This window comes from Siphateles boraxobius, unplaced genomic scaffold (genome assembly GCF_051911475.1).
Source record: "Siphateles boraxobius isolate OS27281-9 unplaced genomic scaffold, OSU_SipBor_1 56, whole genome shotgun sequence".
Lineage (NCBI taxonomy): Eukaryota > Metazoa > Chordata > Actinopteri > Cypriniformes > Leuciscidae > Siphateles > Siphateles boraxobius.
This window is the reverse complement of record NW_027509182.1, coordinates 5,684,148-5,706,433: the sequence shown is the minus strand read 5'-3', so window position 1 is coordinate 5,706,433 and position 22,286 is coordinate 5,684,148. Positions and strand designations below refer to the sequence as shown.

Here is a 22,286-nt window from a genome sequence, read left to right as displayed (position 1 = left end):
CGCATTGCTTTTGGGAAACGCAGCCCGTTTCAGTTTGTTACTGACAAACTGGGAAGAGAGGTGCAGCAACAATGTAAAATATGTAAAGGTGGTTTTTAAGCATCAAAACCTATTCTAGTAGACCCTAAAAACAAAATCAAGACTTTGTAAAAGAGCATAATATGGCCTCTTTAAAACATATACATGTATATCTGAGGTGTTTTTTTTATTTTGAAAGACAACGTACTTCACTATGAAGGAAACATTTACTGAATAAATCCCTAGATATGCATCCATTCTTTGTCTCAAGTCATGTGATTAACTCGCTAGGAGCAGAAAATGTGTTGCTCTGGCCAAAGCTGCCAGAACAGTCTTAACCTGCTGTGTAGAAACTGTGTTGTGCTTCTAGCACTCCATGTTCTACTAGTGAAATGTGTTTACCTGAAGGGTCTGGGACAGCTTGACGAAATCTCTCTGGACCTGCTCGCTGACGTCCAGCTCTGTCTGAAGTCTCTGTGCCTTGTCTTTCTCTTCAAACGCCTGAGTCTCCAGGGCACTCTACAACACACGTTCTTTCAAGTTTACTTTGAATGTTCGCGTTAATTAATATAAGCATGAATTATAAAGTAAAGTGAAAGTCAATCTTTTGTTTGATTCAAGTCTTAGTTTGATGCAAATACTGTTGTTTGCATGTTGACTTTCTGAGAATCCTGCTCATCTGAGGGACTGATTCATCACATGCAGTTTGAATGCAAATGAGTTTTTATGAGAAACATAACTCAAAACTATGGCAGTCACATAAGATTTCACACCTTGCTGCCGAGGGCATCTTTCAACTGTTCCTCCAGACCGTTCTTCAGGCCCTGGACGTTCTCCAGCATCTGTCTCTTCTCTGCCAAGCTGCTCTCCAGCTGTTGTACAGATCAGCAGTCAGTCAACAAGTATTGAAGCAACACAAACAAACACTCAATCTACTTCAGTCCAAAAGTGAATTACTAAAACTAGTTTAGGTCATATTTAAAAGTTGTATTTGTTAGTTGGTGCACTGAGAACCAAAATGAACAACTGTATTTTTATTAACTAACATTAACAAAGATTAATAAATACGGTGACAAATTTATTTCTCATTGTTAGTTCATGGTAAGAAATTAGACGTTACTGTAAAGTGTTACCAAAACAAATTTACAAAACTGGAAATAAATAAATAAAAGATTTTTTAACTAATAAACATTTGAACTAATAAAATGACAAAAGCACACAAAATGACTAAAAATTAATCTAAATTTGGAATAAAATTTAAAAAACTGTCTCCCAATTCTGATTAATCTAATGCGCAAAAAAAAAACTAAAGCCAAGTCAAAATATTAATAAAACTGGGCTCCATTTCTGGTTAATATTATGCAAAGAAAGAAAAACAACAACAAAATCCCATTCTTATTATTGCAACAAAGATTATTTGGTATAGTAAAAATTAAAAAATTAAAAATATGTAAAAGCTCCTATTATAATATTGTTAGAAAAATGCTAATATTATGCATAAATACCACAGAGTTTAAATAATATAAATTATTTCATTTATTAATATTATTTATTATTACTTAATACATTGAGGATTTTGGGGGGAATTTTCTCTTTTGATTTTGGGATCAATTATATCTTAGACATGACATGTTCTTAGCCGGTTTTGTGTCATTCAAGCCCAAAGATTAAAAATCATTAGTATGCCTTGAACTTCTGTCCTACCTGTTTCTTCTCGCTCTTCACTCGTTCCAGTTCCGTTTTCAAGCTGGAAAAAGATGCTATAGGATGGAAGAAAGACAATAACAGAAAAGAAACAGTGTCACATGCTGTTGCTGTGTTTTGTATTAGTCAGACAAATGTAGTCAATGCATGGCCAGTTCTCCTGACAAGGCGAGCGTTCTCCTCAGTAACAAGAGGAAGTATTTGCTCAAAGATCCGTGTGTTAGCGCTGCCTGAGCCACAATGATAATTGAAAAACTGTGACTAGTCAATGAATTTAGCATGACTCTTAAAAAAAATTACAAATAATACATCTCAAGCATGGCGTACTGTATTCGAGCAGTAATAAGGTTGCCACTGAACAGTGCCAATACAAAGTTTTTCAGAAGCACGATAATGAACGTGCACAATATTGTTATTGTGGGCACTGTTAAATACTGTGAACAATTTCTTATTATTCATTATTTTGATTGTTTTGCTGTTTGCTGCGTCAATGTAAACACGGCTGAGAAGCAAGTTGGAACGAGTGAAGGAGATGTGCTGAATGAAAGTGCACATTCACTCTCTGACAGTAGATGGCGATGATGGAACAGCAGAAATGCAGCTGTTACCCCGGTAACCCCCGTAAACAAAGCAGCTGTGCTACTTTCTTTTTCTGAACAGTAATGTTTCAAACACCCATTCAGATGTTTTTATTTGCAATGGTGTTCATTACTTAATTTTACTTGAATACTTAAAGACAGACCGTGTGTCCACCAAAGCGTTATTAGACAGCTGAAAACGCCTAGCTGTGGGCGCTTGAGAGTGTTTTGGCAGCGCAGAATTTTTTTTTTTTAGTTGAGACACTTTGCTTGTTATGATATGGAATATCCACGAAAGGTTTACTAGTATCTCATTTCACACATATTTTGTTTCTGTGTTGATTCTATATTAAAATGTCGATACAATGTAGCGTATTTTCTCTGGCTCTTGTTTTAAAATGTTTTGTTCCATTATTATGCTTGTTGTTGTCATCTGTTGACGTTGAAAAAGCAGAATGTGGCGGTTGATTGGTGTTATATTTGTCCCGCCCCTCCTCCACTGTGATTGGACAGTTGGGTAAAAAGTGACAGTGATGAGCACTGCGTTTTACCCCAAAATTGAACATTCTTCACCTCTTGGCGACCAGTAAAATGCCAGGCACAAAAAACCGTTCAGCGCCTCATTTTGCTCATGGCGTTTAAAAAAACGCGGCGCTCCCATTGAAAACAATTGTAAAAATACTTCAGCTGCGTGAAAAAACGCTTTGGTGGACAGACGGCCTAAATCTGACTTGACCATAAATAAACTGCTTTAAATTCTAAGCAACTCGTGGAGTAGCTTCCACAACAGAGAAACTGACATGAGTATGCAGATAACATTTCTAATGCACATAGAAGTGTTAGGTGATGCATTTCTATCAAGTTATGCACACTTGTAGGAGCACGACCACAATCAAGTTTAATTTCTCTTCCAAATGCAGAGACTAACCCAAGGTCACATGAAGTTATATTTGTATTAGTACAGTACACTACACAGCTAAATTAAGTAGTATGAAGTGATAAGGATGTGACTGAGCACACACACACAGTGCTGATGGGTTTAGGGGTGAATGTTAGGATGGCATCGGTGGTTCCACTATAGACAGACACGACCTAGACAAACATACAGTCAGGCAAGATTCATACCTTCCAGGATGTCTGAACACAAGTCACCAATGCAGGGAGAAGTGGAGGAGAAAAAGATAGTATTGAAATGCAATACATTAGAGGTAAATAAGTAGTTAAATGTAGTTTCACAACCCTTCAATGATTTTAATCAGGTATTGGAAGCTAAACAGGAGGAGGAAGGAGTAATTCCTTTAAAAAGAGAATTTGGATTTAGTAAAATTTTTCCAAACCGCTAAAAGCCTCATATTTCAAAGCCTCAAATGTAAGCCAGTGTAAACCTTCAGAGCTGTTTAATCATTCAAGTTATGGGTAGGCGCAATGAACAATCTTATATCACGGTATGAGTTATTTGATATCACAGTAGTTGTAGATTTCATAATGTACTTATTTTGGCTTGAAATTCAAATTGTAAAGTACATAACATATATATATAAATATATATATATATATATCAGGCCAGTCAAGTTCCTCTACACCAAACTCACCCATCCATGTCTTTATGGACCTTGTTTTGTGTACTGGGGAATTGTCATGCCTTCCCCAAACTGTTCCCACAAAGTTGGAAGCATAGCATTGTCCAAAATGTCTTGGTATGCCGATTTGAATCCACTGAGCTCTTCAGAACGAGCCATTTTTTCCCACAAATGTTTGTAAATGCAGACTGCATGGCAGGTGCAATTGGTCCAATTGAAACACTTGAATTCCCAATACTTTTGCTCATACACACAATTATAGCGCCCGTACGTAAGATTTCTATGACTAAACAACTCAACTGACATGTCCACTCCACTCACCGATCTCTTCTTTACAGCCCTCTATCTCCAGCTGTAGTGTGTCCTCTAGGTTTTCTTTTAGACACTGCTCTGCCTGAATCTGCTCCTTCAGGAACAGAATTTCAGCCTTAAGCTTCTCCTCCAAATGCTCCGCTCCTGTGCATGCAGAAACAATGTCCTCTCTGTACTGCAACACCAGCTTCTGAAGTTCCTGTGTGGAAAAATTACATAAAAAAAAGACTATAATATCGTTTACTGGATAAGGATTTTTGTTTGGTTTAAAAAAAATAGTTGGCTCTGACAAAACAACATTTTTACATAACTTTCTAAGATTTTTTTATTAATTTCCCAGATTTTTTTGCCATCATTTAAGGTTTTATTATTCTTTTTCCTATTTCCCTATTCCCCGCTGCCCCCTAAAAGTCGACTAACAGAGACTTGGACGACCAAAACTGTATTAGTCATTAGTCGCAAAAAAAAAAATCCACAGGAAGTGGCTAATTCACGCAGGCTGTGACGAACAGATCGCTAACGCAGAGCAATCCAAACATTCGTCTATCATTCCTCGACCTCAAATATGGCTTATCACTTGAAACATGTAAGTAGTAGCAACTTTACGAGTTCGCTCGCACTAATCTTAACCTAGATAAATGTGTGCTATTATTAGGCGCATATCTGTGTTTGTGTGGAGAGCGCACTTACTGCTTGAGCACGTCACAAAAATGAACCTCAGTGAATCGGGCCAGTGCAGCATAGTCATGAAAGTTAATCATTTGCATTTATTTTTAAGCCTTGCCACTGTAAATATTTAAGCGCAAGAAGACGCAAACAAGAACTCAATTCGATACTCGTGCACTGTAAGAGGTTTTGTGCGCACACATCCGAAGCATGAGCCCTGAAGGCTACGTCTCAAAAAAAGAATTCAATTCAGTATTCCTGTGCTGTCTATGTCTTCTTGCACTTGAACGGACATATTCACAAAAAATTGCCCAAATGCCCAACTTGGCGAGTATCCTAGTAAACATAGTCGGTTATGTCTTAAAGCAGCACTATGCGTTTTTTTTAGGTTAACTGAACAGCTTCGGAGTTATTGGAATGGTTATATGACTCTTTTCCGGTTGAATGGTGGTCGTCTCGCCCCCCTCTGGTGCCTGTGAGTGGAAAAAACGCACTTGCAACTTTGGCCCGGCGGACCGCCGGCCTCAGCGTCAGGGAGTATCACATGATTTCAGCTCTCGCGATGTAACGAATTGCTTTACGGCACTGCACACATTACACGCATACACGCCCCCATCCAGGATCCGGCTAGCTATAAGAACAACTATCGTCATGGCTAAACCGGCATATAAGAAGCAGAAAGCTAGGAAAGCATTGTCGGAGGAACAGAGAAAGAGGAAACGGCAGACTGACCGAGCAAGGAGTCAGACACGAGTACCGTATTTTCCGGACTATAAGTCGCACTTTTTTTCATACCTTGGCTGGTCCTGCGACTTATAGTCAGGTGCGACTTATATATCAAAATTACCAAGATTTACTCGTCACAGGATCGCTGACGGCCCCAGATTATTATTTGCGAGTTTTTGATGTATTTGTGGTATGACGTGAATGTATCATTTGCCGAAATTTGGGGTGACATTACCGTCTACAGCCACGAGAGAACGCTCTATGCGCTCTAGACTACAGCTAGTTTTACCGCTGAAAAAATCTCTCTTCAGTGTTGTGGAATAAGATCGTGGGAGCTTGGTGAAATTGCTTTACCGATAACTGTTGGACTCGCTGTCTTATGTTTTTATTTTATTTTATTTGATCCTATTCAGCCTCTCAGGTATGTTCTTTATGCTATTGTGTAGCTAACTGTTGATGTGTTACGTTAACAACATACCGGACACATATTCAGCCTGTTGTTCTTTGTGCTATTGTGTGTAGCTGAATAACTTAAATGCCTTCTGTTTTAATGAATTAAAGTCTGTTTAAATAACTTTTTCTTGGTCTTGGATTTTGTTAAATATTTTTCTAAATAAATGCGACTTATAGTCCAGTGCGACTTATATATGTTTTTTTCCTCGTCGTGACGCATTTTTGGGCTGATGCGACTTATACTCCGGAGCGACTTATAGTCCGGAAAATACGGTAAATATCGGACCTTCGTTTTCAGAATGGAGAAAAAAATGAAGAAAACGCTGTCGGAAGAGTCTAGAAAAAGGTAACGAGAATCTGACAGCGCAAGGAACCGGACAAGAGTCCTACTCAGTCAGGCTTTCACTTTTAAAGTTGATTCCTGCGATTATCATGAGAACAGTTGTCAATATCTCATTTAATAATCAGGACATAAATAAGCCTACACGTTGTAAATGGTGTAAATGAGCAGAATTTGCAAACTATTATGATAAATTGCAATAATCATGTCGAACAACATCATAATAACCGACATTGTTATGAAATAATGCGACGTACATGATGTAACTTTATTGATGTCATCTGGCATTTAGGCTCCGGTAGGCTACTTTATTATTATGAAGTGCAGAGGCCGTGAGTGCAGATCATAGACTGTCTCACTCTGCGTGAGTTGTTACGACAGTAACGTTAAATACAAGTACTCTACAGCGACTCTAGGGGTCGCTGTTTGACAAAAACTGAAATCCTGCATAGTGCCGCTTTAAGTGAACGTAAACAGTTGAGAAATAAAACAAATGTTTAACAGTATATTGGATTCGTGCAGTCTGTCTTAAAGTGACAGCAGTCTAATATACTGCTGCTGTCTGTGTCATTAATGTTAATCAAACAACAAAAGTTAAAGATTTTTTTTTATATATATAATTTTTGTAACTTAAGGATTATTCTAAATTTAATTTATACAGTCAGTGAAGAATATTCAAATCTTAATTTATACAGTCAGTTAAGAATATTCAGTGTTATTTTACATTTGATTACTCTTCGATTATGTACCTGAAAACCTGTTAGACCAACTGGAAAAAAAGTTTATTTCATTTGGAAATGTGTTCTATTGTATTTATTTGTGTTATTGCTTATAATTTGAATATTTGTTCTTATTTTTTTAATGACCGTCAACTTAATAATCTTAACGTCGAACACTCTCATACGTGCTGTAGTACCTGTACAGTGGTCGGCATGTGAAAGTCCTCTTGCTGCTGCAGCGTCATGTGAAGTCTGTGTTTACCCTGAAGACTCTCATTATCTTTCTGCAGTCTGTTCAGCTCTTCAGTCACCTGCTCTCTGGACTGTAGCAGCACAGCCTGGATACACACACACACACACACACACACCACTTAACCTACAAAACCCACTGCAAGCCACAAATGTTTTCTAAAGCATACAGTATATCCATTTAAAGTGGAAAACGATCCATTATAAAAGAGGATTTTCAAAGAAAACTGCCAATGAAAATATCAATGTGACACCGAGAGATTCACCGCACATTCCTCAGGTAATAACTAACCGACAGAACCCTTTCCAGAGCGATTTATTTTGGGGATCATGTCACACCAGCATTAAGTTTATCACTTTAATAGTGCAACTTCAGATTTCAACCAGATGTGCTTCAAGCAAGCGCAGAGACCATGAACATATTGCAGCCAATAGTGAATGCCAAAAGACACTTTAGAGCATTAGTACATGAAGAAATTGAACATAGGTCTAGATCTATACCGAAAGGTTCTACATTAGATGTTTTTCAATGAAAAAAAAAATAAACATATGCTCTCTCAAGTCCTCAAGCAAAGCGAGTGAATGTTTTTGTGTGGTGTGTAAGTGAGTGTATTTGGTCATACCATCTGTTCCTGGGTGTTCCTCTTGGCCTGGCTGAAGGCCTGTTGGAGAGCGCTTACGAGAGACTCAGACTCCTGAACCTTCTGCTTCAACTCTAAGATCTGTGAGCCAGACAAATGAAAATGACTGAAGTCGTTTGACTTGGAAGAACAGAAACATTCAGAGCAGTCTGTGCATTCTTCCTATTTAAACACTGGCTCGGTTTAAAACAGTAGTCAGCAAAGCAATATTGCCTTATAAGGTACACTAGTGTTAAAAAAAGGTTGATAAGATCTTGTCTTCTTTTAAAAACATTAAAAAAAAAATCTTATGCTCACCAAGGCTGCATTCATTTGAACACAAGCATAATAAAGACAGTAATGTTGTGAAATATTACTACAATTTTAAATCAATTTTTTCAATTTTTTCGTTTTTAAATGTAATTTATTCCTGTGATGGCAAAGCTGAATTTTCAGCATCATTACTCCAGACTTCAGTGTCACATGATCCTTCAGAAATCAGTCTAATATGCTGATTTGCTGCTCAACAAACATTTCTTATTAATATCCATGTTTGAAACATTTGTATTGCTTAATATTCGTTGTCGTCAATCGCGACACCTTTTTCAGGATTCTTTAAAGAATAAATGCTGTTCTTTTGAACTTTCTATCTATTTGATGTGAGGAACCATTTTAAAGATGTAACATTACAGAAGTTTCCTCACAGTATATGATGCTCCAACAAGCACATGTGATCCCATCCACGTTTACCCGTTCAATGGGTTTGTGCTTCACTAAATCCATCAGAGAGATCAGCTTTACCTTGGCAGTAGTTTCCTCATTGGCCTGTTTGATAGAGTCCTCTAACTCCTGCCTCTCATTCATCGTCCGTTCCAGCTGATCGTTCGCCTGCCGCAACATGACCTGGAGCTTTTTAACCTGAAGGCAAAGGAAATTCACTGTGTAAGAATTGCTACAGATAATGTAATGTCCTTTTGAATGATTTCAATAGGGGTCTTGTACTTGATTTTTAATGGCACAAAAAGACAAACCTGTTCTCTTGTCTCGGCCTCTTGTCCCTGTATGACCTGCAGCTGTTTCTCATAATTAGAGCACATATCACATCGGCGCCCCAACTTCCTTCCAGCGTTCTTCAACTGAGGTGAAACCACACCAAAAACAAACATAAAATGTGTTATGAAAGGTTGGCATATTTGCTGATACATTAAAAACAATCGCATGCTCCATTGTCACGTGAACTTGTTACATTGCATGTTTAATTCAGCAAGCAGTGTCGGCTTATTGTCTCACACTTTATCACCTAAAGTTCACAAATCTTCATCACACTGATTCAAACAAGTAGCTAACTTCTGAGCCTGTGAAATTTTTTTACAACTTAGAAGAACCCGCTCAAGAGTCATTTGAGTTGAACTATACTACGGGTTGTTCTCTGTTTCTGATTCACCAAAAATAACCAGCTCGAAAGATTCATACGTTTATAAAAATAAATGGCCTGTCCAAATACACACATTTGCTGTCTTGGCCACTTGAGAGCGTGTGCACGCGACAGGAAATGCCTGCGCAAGACTGTCCTACGTCTTAAAAATGCCAAAGTGCAGTGACCTTAATACGCACTAAACCCACACTATTGAGTCTAGGCATATCCCATCATGCATTATGTTCGGCGACTCATGTGCCCTGAAATCGGTTAAGTTAATTAGATATTACATATACCCTACTCATCCTTGCACCAATAAAACGTGCAACACAATGTTTTACTACTAAATTATGCGTATTTTGTACAACATTTGTAACTGCTTTTTAATCACTTGATTAGAAGCACCACAATTTTAAAATTGTGTCTTCTGTTAGTTACATAGTGACTACTGAACAGACATTTAGAAGTTTATTTTAAAAAGCAAAGTATTGAAAATAAAAATAAAGCTCTATAAACGCTTGCATTTTATGCAAGACTATAAGTGGTATACCATCGGGTAATCAAAAGTTCTACACACACTTCCCGTCTTCACGCCTACTTGAACACTTAGGACAAATACAGAAAATGCGTCATGCAAGTAGACAAGTGGTCAAGTGCAAAGACCGCGAGGGTGGGTATTTTGAACAGGGCAGAACTACACTGGTTGGGTTGGATTTCCGATACACTAAAAACAACAGCTGCTCAAAACAGTCATTTGTTGGGGAATTAAACTACCCACATTCCAGTGGCGGCTGCTGGTCTTTCAAAATCTTTTAAAAAAAAGATATTAAACTCGACGGAGGAAATGTGTGAATTAGGTTAAACGAAAACAAGGGATGTGGTGTCTAATTGTGTAAAATGTATGATGAAACTTGCCTAGCAATTTCGCCAACCAAATACCAAGAAATAGGTTGCAGCAGTTGGTCTTTCGACTACACTTGCAAAATCTGCGATCGGACGGAGCTCGAATAGCTTCAGCGTCAGCGACTTTTTATAGTACAACATCGCTGTCAATCATGAGGAGATGCAGTCTTTGGACAGACCCTCCAATCATCACGCAGAAGCCCAATAGTCCAGGCCCATAATCGGGACATAATCGCAGCATTTATCCAATGACCGTATAGTTTCGAAGCACTGAAAAAAACTGTTCAAAGCAGCCCCATTGAAGTCAATGGACGCTAGGCTTCAACAGGGAAATCCACTGTGACGCCATGGGAATGTATGAGAAGTAAATCGATTCAGCCGACCTGCTATATGTAGCTGATTCTGAACGAACTCGTCTCGAGATGAACGTGTTCTAACGAACTAATGAACTACACTGGTAATGTTTCTTATTCTTCAAAAACAACCGGCACAAAAGAGTCATTTGTATGCGCTTTGTTTCTGATTCACTAAAAATAACAGTTTAAAAGAGTGTAGGTTTCTGATGGCAATATAAAAGCATATGTAGCACAAGTAGTTCCTACATAAATTCAAAAGAACTGATATACTGTAAACAGTATAAATACTGTGTAATTCAAAAATATTACAAGCAATATGGATGGTTTTTGTTTGCTATTACAAACAACCTTAAGTCTTCTTTTAGATCACAACATATTTTCACTAACAAGTCTACTGTACAGAAAACAAAACACAGAGTTCAAACTAGACAGCTCAATCATCGAATATGAATAAATAAACGAAAACAACAATTCAAAGCATTTACTATCTGACCTCTTGCTGCAGTAGATTCCACTCGCTCTCGCTGACCATTCGGTAGCCAGTCGGAGGCAGGTAAGCCGTATCAGTAATGTGAGAGATGCTGGACAGGAGTGATGCGGTCTCCTCCTGCTCTGGGGTCATGGCCTTAATGGCCTTCTCCTGGTCCTTGGTGAGGAGAAAGTGTCCAGGGTGGAGGGATGATAAGGAGGAGTTGTCCATGCTGTCAAAGCCCACACAGTCTGCCCCCACTAGAGGACCAAAGTCTGACTCGTCCAGCTGGCTGGCGGACTTGGCCTTGTTGTTGTGTCCTCCCAGACCGTGAGGCTGTAAGGTCCCTCCTGAAGAACCCAGACTGTCTGTGGACTGAACCCTCCGAAGCCCGTCTTTATAAGGGTCAGAGCCGTCCGGGCGGCCCGGGGTGTCTGCGTCCAGAGAGTGCAAAGAGCTGTGCATACTGTGGCTGAGGTGGGACTGAGATCAAAAGGAGAAAGAAAACAAGATGCATTGACTCAACTGTCCTGAAAGATGCTTTAAAAAGTTAAGATAAAGAACTTGTTACAGTTCATAAAAGTGATGCACCAAAATTTTTGTGACTGAAAGCGAATTTGAAAATGAAATTGTTTGAGGGCCGAAATCATTAACAGAAACGGTGACATTTAATTAATGCTTCTCCGATGGCACGTATTGCCTGTGTCAGAGTCTACTTTGTGCACACAACGTGGATAAGCTATAATAGGTAAATCAGTTTCAGTTTATTTATAAAGCACATTTAAAAATGGCCACTGGCCGACCAAAGTGCTGTACACATAGAGAAAGAAACTAATGCAATTTAGAGGCATAAATAATGACAAGCAGTTCAGAGCAGAATAATCATTCTAAGATAAAAGCGACCGAAAATAGATAGGTTTTAAGACAAGACTTGAACTCAGACAGAGATGAAGTTGCTCTAATATAAAGTGGGAGCTTGTTCCAGAGTCTGGGACCAGCCACTTCAAAAGCTCGGTCTCCCCTTGATTTTAGCCGGGTTTTAGGTATCTGAAGAAGTTGTTTCGATTCAGATCTAAGACTTCTAGTGGGACAGTAGAAATGAAGTAAATCAGATAGATAAGAAGGTGCTAAATCATTTAAAGATTTATACACCAGTATTAACATTTAAATTCAATTGTAAAATTTTATATTCAATTTTAAAATTTATCGGTAGCCAGTGAAAGGATCTCAGCAGGGGGGTGGCATGGTCAAATTTCCTTTTTCCCATAAGGAATCTCGCCACAGGATTTTTAAAAATTTGTAGGCGGGCTGTTTGGGACTTTGATACACCGAAATAAAGAAGGTTACAATAGTCCAGGTGCAAGGTGATAAGAACATGGATCGCAATCTTCAACGAGCATTTAGGGAGATAAGATTTAATTTTCGCTATAGAGTGAAGATAGAAAAAAACTAGATCTGATGACAGCACCAATTTGTTTATCGAATTTAAAGGAGCTATCTAAAATCACACCTAAGTTCCGTAACTGGGGAGCAATAGATAGATCTATAGATCCCAGGTCAAAATCATAGATTTGCCTAGTTTCTGAGGGGTTAAAAACAATAACTTCTGTTTTGTCTGAGTTCAAAAACAGGAAGTTTCCAGCAAGCCACGCTTTTACCTCCTCAAGACATTTTGTCAGACTGTCTAGAGCACTCTTATTTTTCTTAGACCTAGGCATATAAATCTGTATGTCATCAGCATAACAGTGAAATGAGATATTGTGTTTACTAAAAATAGAGCCCAGATGAAGAAGATATAGTGAGAATAAGACAGGAGCTAAAATAGAACCCTGAGGCACACCGCAAGATAGATTTCAGAGTGAAGAAGAGAAACGTCCAATTTTTACAGAGAAACGTCTATTAGTTAAAAAAGATTTGAACCAGCTCAGGACCACGCCACCTACTCCAACGTAAGACTCAAGTCGGGAAATGAGAATCGTGTGGTCAACGGTATCAAAAGCAGAAGACAAATCTAACATAACTAAAATGATGGAATCTCCCGAATCTGTAGTCATATAAATATCATTGAGAACTTCTGTAAGGGCAGTTTCTGTACCTATGCAATGATTTAAACCCTGATTGAAACTTTTCAAAGATATGATTGTCGTTTAAGAAAGTCTGAAGCTGTAAAAATACAATTTTCTCAAATACCTTTGAAATAAACGGCACAATGGATATAGGACGCTTATAGATAAGATAGAGGCATCAATTGAGGGTTTCTTTAGTACCGGTGTAATTGAGGAAATTTTCAAACTCGAGGGTATAGCTCGTACCTACCCATTTCGTAAATGCGCTAGGACACTAAAATCTCTCACTGCTCTTGACTGAATCACTTTTGTAACTTTGATAAGAATAAATGTATATTTACACAATGAAGACTATGCAGTGTCTTTTTATATACATTTAATTATTTTATATAATTATTTATTATATTATATAATAGTATTTCTTATTTCTAGTGCTTTAAGTTATTCAGGTAGGGCTATTTCATTTGCTCAATTATAGTTTGTTTTCCTATATGCTTGTCATTAGTTTCTTTGTTCTTATTTGATCACTGTTTACTAGTCTTCATTAAGCTTGAGAGCCAGTCATGATGCAGGATGTTTTGCACCCAGTCCAGCTGAGGGGGCGTGTCCCAGTAGGAAAGTGAAATCATACCATATATATATATATATATATATATATATATATATATATACACACACAAACAGTATTTTAGCAATAACTAATCAGAGCAGTAAAGTTGTCCCCATAATTACAGGAACTACAGTGTTACCTTTAAATGAATTAAAAGCCGTTTTAGTTCTAGCTTTAGTGAGGTTTGCAGAAGTGACATGGATACCTCTTCTATAGAGAGTCCGAGCAGAGAATCCTCCACTGCGTCTGCATGCTCCGTCCCATCATCCTCACTTGCCTCTTTAGCCTGACTCAATCGCTCCTTCTCATCCTCTTCCTGGTAAAATGTATAAATGTTGGCATAAATGTCAGAATAACACTGAACTATCCAGATGCAACACAATATAGCACCAAGATAAATCCCCTCACTTTACATTTTGGATGGTTCACCCAAGTAAATGTCATAATTTACTGAAGTGCAATTTGGTTTTAAATGTGTATACAGTGAAAGAACACAAAGAAGATATTTGAAAGAATGCCGGGGTCCAAAAACACCATGGCCACCATTGATTTTCAATGTACAGGGCGAAAAAAACAAAAAGACACTTTCAAAAAATCTTCTAAAAAAAAAAAAAGATCTAAATAAGTAAATGGTGACAATCTTCATTTATCCTTCTTTTAATTCTGCTGATTAGTTCTGCCTACTACAAAATATCTACAATCCCACTGACCTAAGTTAAACATCAAATATGTTCTGATTTGTCAGAAATGTTGCTTCGTGTAGCATTTTAGGTTTTAGTGAGTCAAGAAACATTCTTCATGCATGCTTCTATACTTCACTTGAGAATTGCTTTGAGTCTGCGTTTTTAACAACTGATTTAATTCATGCTTCCAGTTCATTAAAAAAGAAGTACCTGGTCCCTCTTCTTCATCTCCTCCACCTGCCGCAGCTGCTCGGAGGACAGCACGCTCTCAATGCGCTGCATGTCTTGCATGAGAAGCCGCTGTGACTCCAGGAACTGATCGTTGGCACGCTGCCAAGTGTGTTTCAGCTGATTGTGCTGCTGCCGCTCCAACTCCAGCAGATGAACCACTGAAAGAAGACAATTCAATCAGCTGAAATCAACTGACTTGGTACTAAATATATAAAGCCCTCTGACCTGTCAGTACAAGCATTTTACTTGGATTTGTGAGTTAAAATGACTGTGTATTGTAAACAAACAAAAAAATGTCACGCCTGTGCGAGTGACTTCTGATCAAAATAAAACACCATCTGCACAAACTCATGCATCGATCCTTACAGTGTATAAATTACATTTCACAATGTGATAAACAGAAGTTGAATACCATATAAGTCAACAAAGAAAGTGTACAAAAGTTTATTGGCATGTAGAACAGTTTTCACACAGGACGCATTCGTTCTCGCGAATGTTTCATATCCCTGTTTTCCGAGCAAATAAAACCACTGAATGATGAATTTTAAAGACAGCGTGTCATGTTAAAAAGTTTAACTCTTAAAAACAAGTTTTGTGACCACCAAATTTGGGGACAGTAAGAATTTATGTTATGACAAAAACAGTAATTGCGTGAAATATCATTACAATTTATAATAACCGTTTTCTATTGTAATATATTTTAAAATGTAAATTAAGTGGTAGCAAAGCTTTTCAGAAGTCTTCAGTCAGTCACATGATTCTTCAGAAATCATTCTAAAATGCTGATTTTTTTTGCTCAAGAAACATTTCTTTTTATTAATGTTGAAAACTGTTGTGATGCATAATATTTTTGTTGACACCATAATAACATTTTCCTCCATGAATATTTGATGAAAAGGAAGTTCAAAAGAACAGCATTTATTTGAAATGGAAATCTTTTGTAGCATTTTAAATGACTTTTGTCACTATTGATCAATTTATTAGTTTAATGTGTGCTTGCTGAATAAAATAGGTAATTTCTTTCTTTTTTTTTAATTATGTAAAAAAAAAAAAACCTTAGTTTTTGGAAGGTAGTGTTTAGTCACATTTCAGGTTAACTAAAATAATAGAAAATAATAGCAGGCCTGAGACCTGAAGCGTGCACACGCCTTTCACACAGCATGCGATTGTGATTTCAGTTCTCTTTCGCGGATTCTTAGGTTTGAATAGTCAAAATTCAATGTAAAAATGCACGTCCTGGCGAGTATTCACGTAAAGACAGTCACGTATGTCTTTACCGAAAGTAAACCATTTGTAAAAAGATATCCTATGTGTTAAAAAAAAAAAAATTGGGGGGCAGTCATGGCCTATTGGTAACAGAGTTGGACTGGTGACCCAAAGGTTGCTGGTTTGATTCCAGTACCGGTAGGAATATGACTGAGGTGTCCTTGAGCAAGGCACCTAACCCCCAATCGCTCATCGGGCGCCACTCAAGGCTGCCCGCTGCTCCGGGTGTGTGTATCCACGTTTGCAGTGTGTGTGTGTTCACTACTCACTACTCTGCTCCTAATGTGTGTGCAATTACTTGGATGGGTTAAATGCAGAGGTCAAATTCCAAGTATGGGTTACCATGGGTTACCATACTTGGCCATCACGTGTCACTTCACTTCACTTCACTTCCAATGTATTGACTACGTGCAGGTCTTAAAGGGCCAGACCAGCAGCACAATATTCTGTGTGATTAATGTTAATCCAACAAATTGGAAAATGAAAATAGACAATCACCCAATGCTTGACTGAATAAATGTATTCTATTTATTAAGAATCAGTCTATAGTTCATTTATAGAGTGAAGAAAGACAAATTTTTTCGGCTACAGTGGGTCTATTTAATAGTAGCATTCAAAAAAGAAATTAAGCACTGTTTCTTTTATTTGTCTCATAGTATTTGTAATTTTCTTTTTTGCTTATTTTTAATAACAAAGATAATATCAAATTAATTATCAATATTGTAATTATAAAACGACATTTAAAAAATATTAAATGACTCATGTCTTGAAATAAGATTTTGGTCATCGCAACCTGTTCAGAATTGTGAAAGGTTAGCGAATGTTAGCATGATTGATAATAATGTCAATGTTGCAAACATCTCTGTAAGAACGCACACATGTAATTATTATTTTATTTAATAAAGGGGAGGGAATGGTCAAAAAATGTTTTTGACCATGTTTTTAAGTTTGCGCTGAAACTATATTTACCTTTTTTGAAATAACCCATTAAACCTGCTGAGAAACGAGGAGTGAACCTCTGAGTGAACTAAAATGAGCAGTTCCACACCCATGCCTGGGAAACTCATGAATATTAATTTAGGCTCCGCCCACTGCCTCTACAGATGCACAAGTCACTTTTGCTCCACATTTAACAAGATATATGGTGCAAAAGGGAGAGTGTGCGAAACTTGTCACTTGAAAGCGAAAAACGGTGTTTGAGATTTGTCGCTGCAGATTCAAGCAGCTGTAGTTATGTACTTGTGTTTGTGCTAGAAAAATATACAAGATATTTGTGAGAAAATATTCTACAAGTGTGCAACTCTCCTTGGCTGAATTCACATACTGATTTGCGGATGGTCAAAAATTTTCTGTGACTTCACATTTTTTGATGCGGGTGTTTAAATGCATTTTGCACCATATTCACTGCAGCAAAAATGTGAGCGCACGGGTTTATACATTTGTGATTTGTAGAATAGGATTTGTGCATCTGCAATGAAGAATTTGAGAAGGTGTAACTGTTGTTGTGTTTGTGGGAGAGAAAAAAAAGTCTACAAGTTTGCAACTCTTAAAACATCTCTCTCTGTGACTCCAAATTTACTGATACACATGTGTGGCTATTCTCTACAACTACAAATTTCACTGTCACAGGCATTCAGTTGTTTTGCACCAAAAATACCTTCATAGTTATATCTCAAGTATAATTTATACCTGTGTACAAGTAAGTAAATTGGTTGCACTATTTTTTAAGTATTTGCACTTTCAATGTACCTGCCACAAAAGTACAGAGTAGTGTAAGGTAACTACATGGGTTAAGTTAAGTTTTAGGGTTAGAACCTAGTTAGTGTCACTACTACAATAAGGACATAGTATTTTCATGCGAAACAGGACTGTGAAATAAAGTGCTACCAGTAAATGGTGGTGCACTTTGGGGTCACAAAACCAAAATAGTCACATAATGCCTAAACCAAAATGTAAATAGAGACTGTACAAAGCACGATGCAATCATGCAACCTACATGAAATGGCCAACCAATCAAGCAAAAGAAGAAGAAAATGTAGAATTACAAAAACAAATACAATATTCTATGAATCATAACTTTTCAGAAATGTTTGCGTATAAAAAAATTATTTTGTTCGCATACCTTCATGGAGTTCTTTCCGAAGTTTCTCTGCATCCTCTTGAAGGACAGATTTCTGGGTGTTGAGGACAGCAACATACATCTCTAAGTCTGTACGGCATGATTTCTCAGCCTCCAGAACGTGATTGAGCTCCTTCACCTGGGAAATAACCAAGTTCAAACTTCATTTTTCATGATGAAAAGTAAAAGCACCCATTAACAGAAGCATAATTTCAGACATTTCAAAGTAAAAAATCTGGCTTAAAAAAAAAAGTGTTATGTTTGAAAATAAACTGGCAGACTACAGATCTACAACCTTTCGACTTTACCGACACTAGCTCATTGACTTCCGCCAACTTTTACAAGACTCCACTGATGGTGTCTACAGATATAAACAAGTTAAATTTAAGACTTTTTAACACCTTTTTAATGCCACTTTGAATGAAATTTAAGACCAAACCTGTGATGGACTACTTGTTTATTGAACTAAAATCAATGTAACATTTGCAATCGTGAGAATATTCAGCAAAATAGCTCCCGTCATGTTATGTTACTTAACTATATCCAACATTTTGGATTTCTACCTCAGCATGTTTGTTCTGTGAGTTTTATTATGTGAGCTGTAATGCTTATTTGTTTTGATTTCTCACTATAAAATCTCTCACAGAGACAGGTAGCACGAGTCTCAACAGCGATACCAGAAATACATTATGATTATCAATCGCTGTTTATGTAATAAAATCAGAATCAATCTCGCGATTCGATGCTTCACTGGTTATTGGACGGACATTGGGTCCATCAGACTGGAGAAATTTTAGCGGTAATGTGACCAGAAATATTTAACCCATCGAATCTGAATTTAAGACCTTTTAAAACTTTTTAAGGCCTTTTATAAGGAAAACTTTATTTAAGACATTTTAAGACTTTAAGGACCCGTGGCCACCCTGAAAAACATCATCACATAATCATAATCATAACTAAAGGCTGTAATGCAGATGCAACCTTTATTTATTTGGGCAGGTGTGAATTTGCCTATTCAAGAGGTCATGGCATAACCACATTAAAGGAATGCATTGACAGAAATGTGTCACGTCTAAAAATAAATGTGAACAGAACAGTCTGGCTCTCAGTTCCACTTTTCTATGCACATCTAACCTTGGCAGCCTCGAGTTCCTTAACTCGATCTTCTGAGCTTGACAGTTTGGCCTTCAGAGCTGCGATCTCGCTCTCCATTGGCATCACCACTGAACGTAACTTCTCTGCGTCCTCCTGAGCCTAGATTGATACAAACCCAAGCTTGATTAACAACCCAACATAATGCAAACACTGGCTTTGAGTCACGATTCCGAGACTAAAAAAAACCAGGGAACTAAAATCATAGAAATATTAATAAGCAAACCAGACCTTCTTCATCTCGTTCTCTAAATTCTCTTCCTCCTGTCCCTCAGTAAGACGGCGGCGTAGCTCAGCCACCTCTCGCTCCATCCCATCGCGGTACTGTGTCCACTGAGCACGGTCCTGCTCCAACTTCTTCTGGAACTGCAACTTAAATTCCCGCTCTGCATCTGAACACGCACACCAAGATAAGGATGTATGCATTAAAAAAAAATTCACAGCAGATCTTGCTAATCCTTCCTTGTCCAAAAATAGTTTATTTATGACGTTTATGATTTAACAAGAATCTGAACCCAGAGGTAATGTAGCTTTCTGTCAGCACTTCTCTCTCTACAAATCAAGTGTCTCTTGAATGTTCATTTACTGAAGGGGTCATATGAGGCTTTTTAATATTTTCTTTATCCTTAAGTGTGTAATGGATCTGTTTGTGCATGTACACGATCTGCAAAGTTACAAAGCTCAGTTTCCCACAAAGGGATTTATTCAATCAGAGAACACTCATTCAGACCTGACTAAAATGCCTTGATCGAAGTCCAGATATTTCTTACGCTATGCCAGTCCAAAGGCAAACGCAAAGAAAGAGGATTAGGGTTCAGTGAATTGCGGAGATGCTGTGTAGATGCAAAAGAAAAAACCCTTTCTTTGGCCATCCAAAAATGGAAGATAATAGAGTTATGTGGTTAAGTTATGTGGAAATAATCAGTGGTTAAGATTTATTTATAACGCTGTTCCTGAGAATTTCAACACAAAAGTTAACTTGTGTAAAGCACATTTCACTGAAAACAGCTGAACCTGGGAAAGTACTAAAAAAAATTCCACTGTATATTGTTCTGCACGACGTAATTCTTCTCAAGCCATGTCTGATCATCCGTATTTTAAGATTTTGAAATTGGCTTGAACTGATGCGGAAATACAGACAACATTATTAACTGTGTGGTTATATTTGCTTTAGAAGCCTTGAAAGCTGAAGCTCGCGATTATGACAAGTAGTGTTACATTTCAGACACACTTCATGTGTTTGCCCAATCACAACGCATTGGGTGAGCTGGCCAATCAGAGCACTCTGAGGCTTTGTAGTAATCAGTGTATTTCAGACAGACAGGGAATAGAGGATCTCTAATAATCTACAGTATGTAAAAAATGATGTGTTTGAGCATTAAAGCATGATCCATTACACCCAATAAACAAAACAAAAAAATAACTTTTAAAATATCATCAAATTACCCCTTTAAGTATATTGGCTAATATGACAATACTGTCAGCTACCAACCAACATGAGTAAAGTGCTTAACTACATTAAACATTTTACTGGAGATAGAAAGGTATGTTTTGCAGTTCTTATATAGCAGGTTACCCAAAAAGGAGGGGGGGAGACTTATACAAGCAAATAACTTTAAAAAAAAACCATTTCTTTAACAAATACACACACTGCTGGACAAAAGTTTGGGTCAGTAAGATTTTTTAAAATGTTTTTTGAAAGAAGTCTAAACCAAGGCTGCATTTATTTGAACAAAAACACAGTAAAAACTGTAATATTGTGAACAAAGCTTCATTTTCAGAATCATTACTACAGTCTTCAGTCACATGATCCTTCAGAAATCATTCTAATATGCTGATTTGCTGCTTGAGAAACAATCCTTATTACTGTTGAAAACAGTTGTGCTTTTTTTGTGTGGAACCTGTGATGTATTATTTTCAAGGTTCTTTGATTAGAATGTTTAAAAGCAGAGTTATTATCTTCAACTAAAAATATTTTAAAAATGTAATTGACGTAAAGCTGAAATAAATATAAATATTAGATGAAACACCAAAAAAAATAATAATGAAAAACGAAATGTAAATGTCTTGGCAACTAATTGAAATAAACACTAAAATAACTAACTGGAAATAAATAACTAAAACTAAAATACATTTTAAAATGAATTAAAATGTCTCTTGATCAATTTTATGTGTCTGAATAAAAGCATTTAATTAAAAAAACACATTGGTAAAAACTAACCTAGAAAAACACCAATAAATGGTGCCATCTATTAAGTCTTTAAATGAGTGGCATAAAATTGTGCTATTTATGTATTGCTTGCAAAAGTTATTTCACTTTCTATTATTACTCAAAGCCATATTAGTATCGTAAAGCAGTTCAGTCAACTTCAGGGTAGTGATGAATGATTTAGTTATCGTTTCAAATAGCAGAAATAGCACAATAAAAAAAATAAAAAACCTTGGTTCCGAGTATCGGTTATCATCAGACACTATAGCATAAAAATAATCAGTATCCTATTACCTTTCATAATAGCCTGCAGCGAGGCCACCTCCTCCTGCCACTGCTGCTTGACCTGGTCGATGGCTTCTTGCTTCGTGCTCTCAGAGACGGTGGCCACCGCTTTAATGGTCTCCATCTCGGCTCTAGCCTCGGCCAGCTGCTCCTGCATCTTGTTCACCTCTGCCTGGGCATTCTCCAGTATAACATTCTGCTTCTTCAGCTCCTCTGAGAGATTTACAGGACAAGCACAAAGGTTTATATAGAGGAACTGACAGGTTCAGTTCTGTAAAGCCTCCTGCACTGTGTCCTAAATATATGATCTTTAACTAACTTAACTGGACCCTGTTTGGACCTATATTTATTGCTGTTCCTCTTGTGATCTGATCACCTGACACATTTATACCGGGTGTAAAAAGAGCCTTGTGTTCAGATCCCTGGTAACATTGTTTGAAATGTTTGAAACGTATCTGGTTTAGTACTTTCGTCCTGCCCCAGAACAGAGTAACAATGAAATGATGAAACCATGATCTATGACAGCTAAACTGTTTGCTAGTTGTTAAGTCTGTG

General features: G+C 37.3%; 1 protein-coding gene across 3 annotated transcripts in view; it reads right to left on the bottom strand.

Moving 5' to 3' along the window:
• rabep1 (rabaptin, RAB GTPase binding effector protein 1) overlaps positions 1 to 22,286 on the bottom strand; it is a 29,027-nt gene that overhangs the window by 4,083 nt on the left and 2,658 nt on the right. For all 3 annotated transcript variants that reach the window (XR_013195656.1, XR_013195655.1, XM_077206526.1), the window contains exons 3-17: positions 21,741 to 21,944; positions 19,469 to 19,629; positions 19,220 to 19,339; positions 18,089 to 18,224; positions 14,680 to 14,858; positions 13,992 to 14,102; positions 11,135 to 11,593; positions 8,997 to 9,101; positions 8,767 to 8,883; positions 7,969 to 8,067; positions 7,294 to 7,434; positions 4,202 to 4,391; positions 1,723 to 1,778; positions 792 to 890; positions 421 to 537 (exon numbers count right to left, since the gene is read on the bottom strand). Coding sequence is in view for 1 of the 3 variants with exons in the window: in XM_077206526.1 (XP_077062641.1) it covers positions 421 to 537; positions 792 to 890; positions 1,723 to 1,778; positions 4,202 to 4,391; positions 7,294 to 7,434; positions 7,969 to 8,067; positions 8,767 to 8,883; positions 8,997 to 9,101; positions 11,135 to 11,593; positions 13,992 to 14,102; positions 14,680 to 14,858; positions 18,089 to 18,224; positions 19,220 to 19,339; positions 19,469 to 19,629; positions 21,741 to 21,944 (2,294 nt within the window). In the remaining 2 variants the exon portion in view is untranslated. The remainder of the gene's footprint in view (positions 1 to 420; positions 538 to 791; positions 891 to 1,722; positions 1,779 to 4,201; positions 4,392 to 7,293; positions 7,435 to 7,968; positions 8,068 to 8,766; positions 8,884 to 8,996; positions 9,102 to 11,134; positions 11,594 to 13,991; positions 14,103 to 14,679; positions 14,859 to 18,088; positions 18,225 to 19,219; positions 19,340 to 19,468; positions 19,630 to 21,740; positions 21,945 to 22,286) is intronic.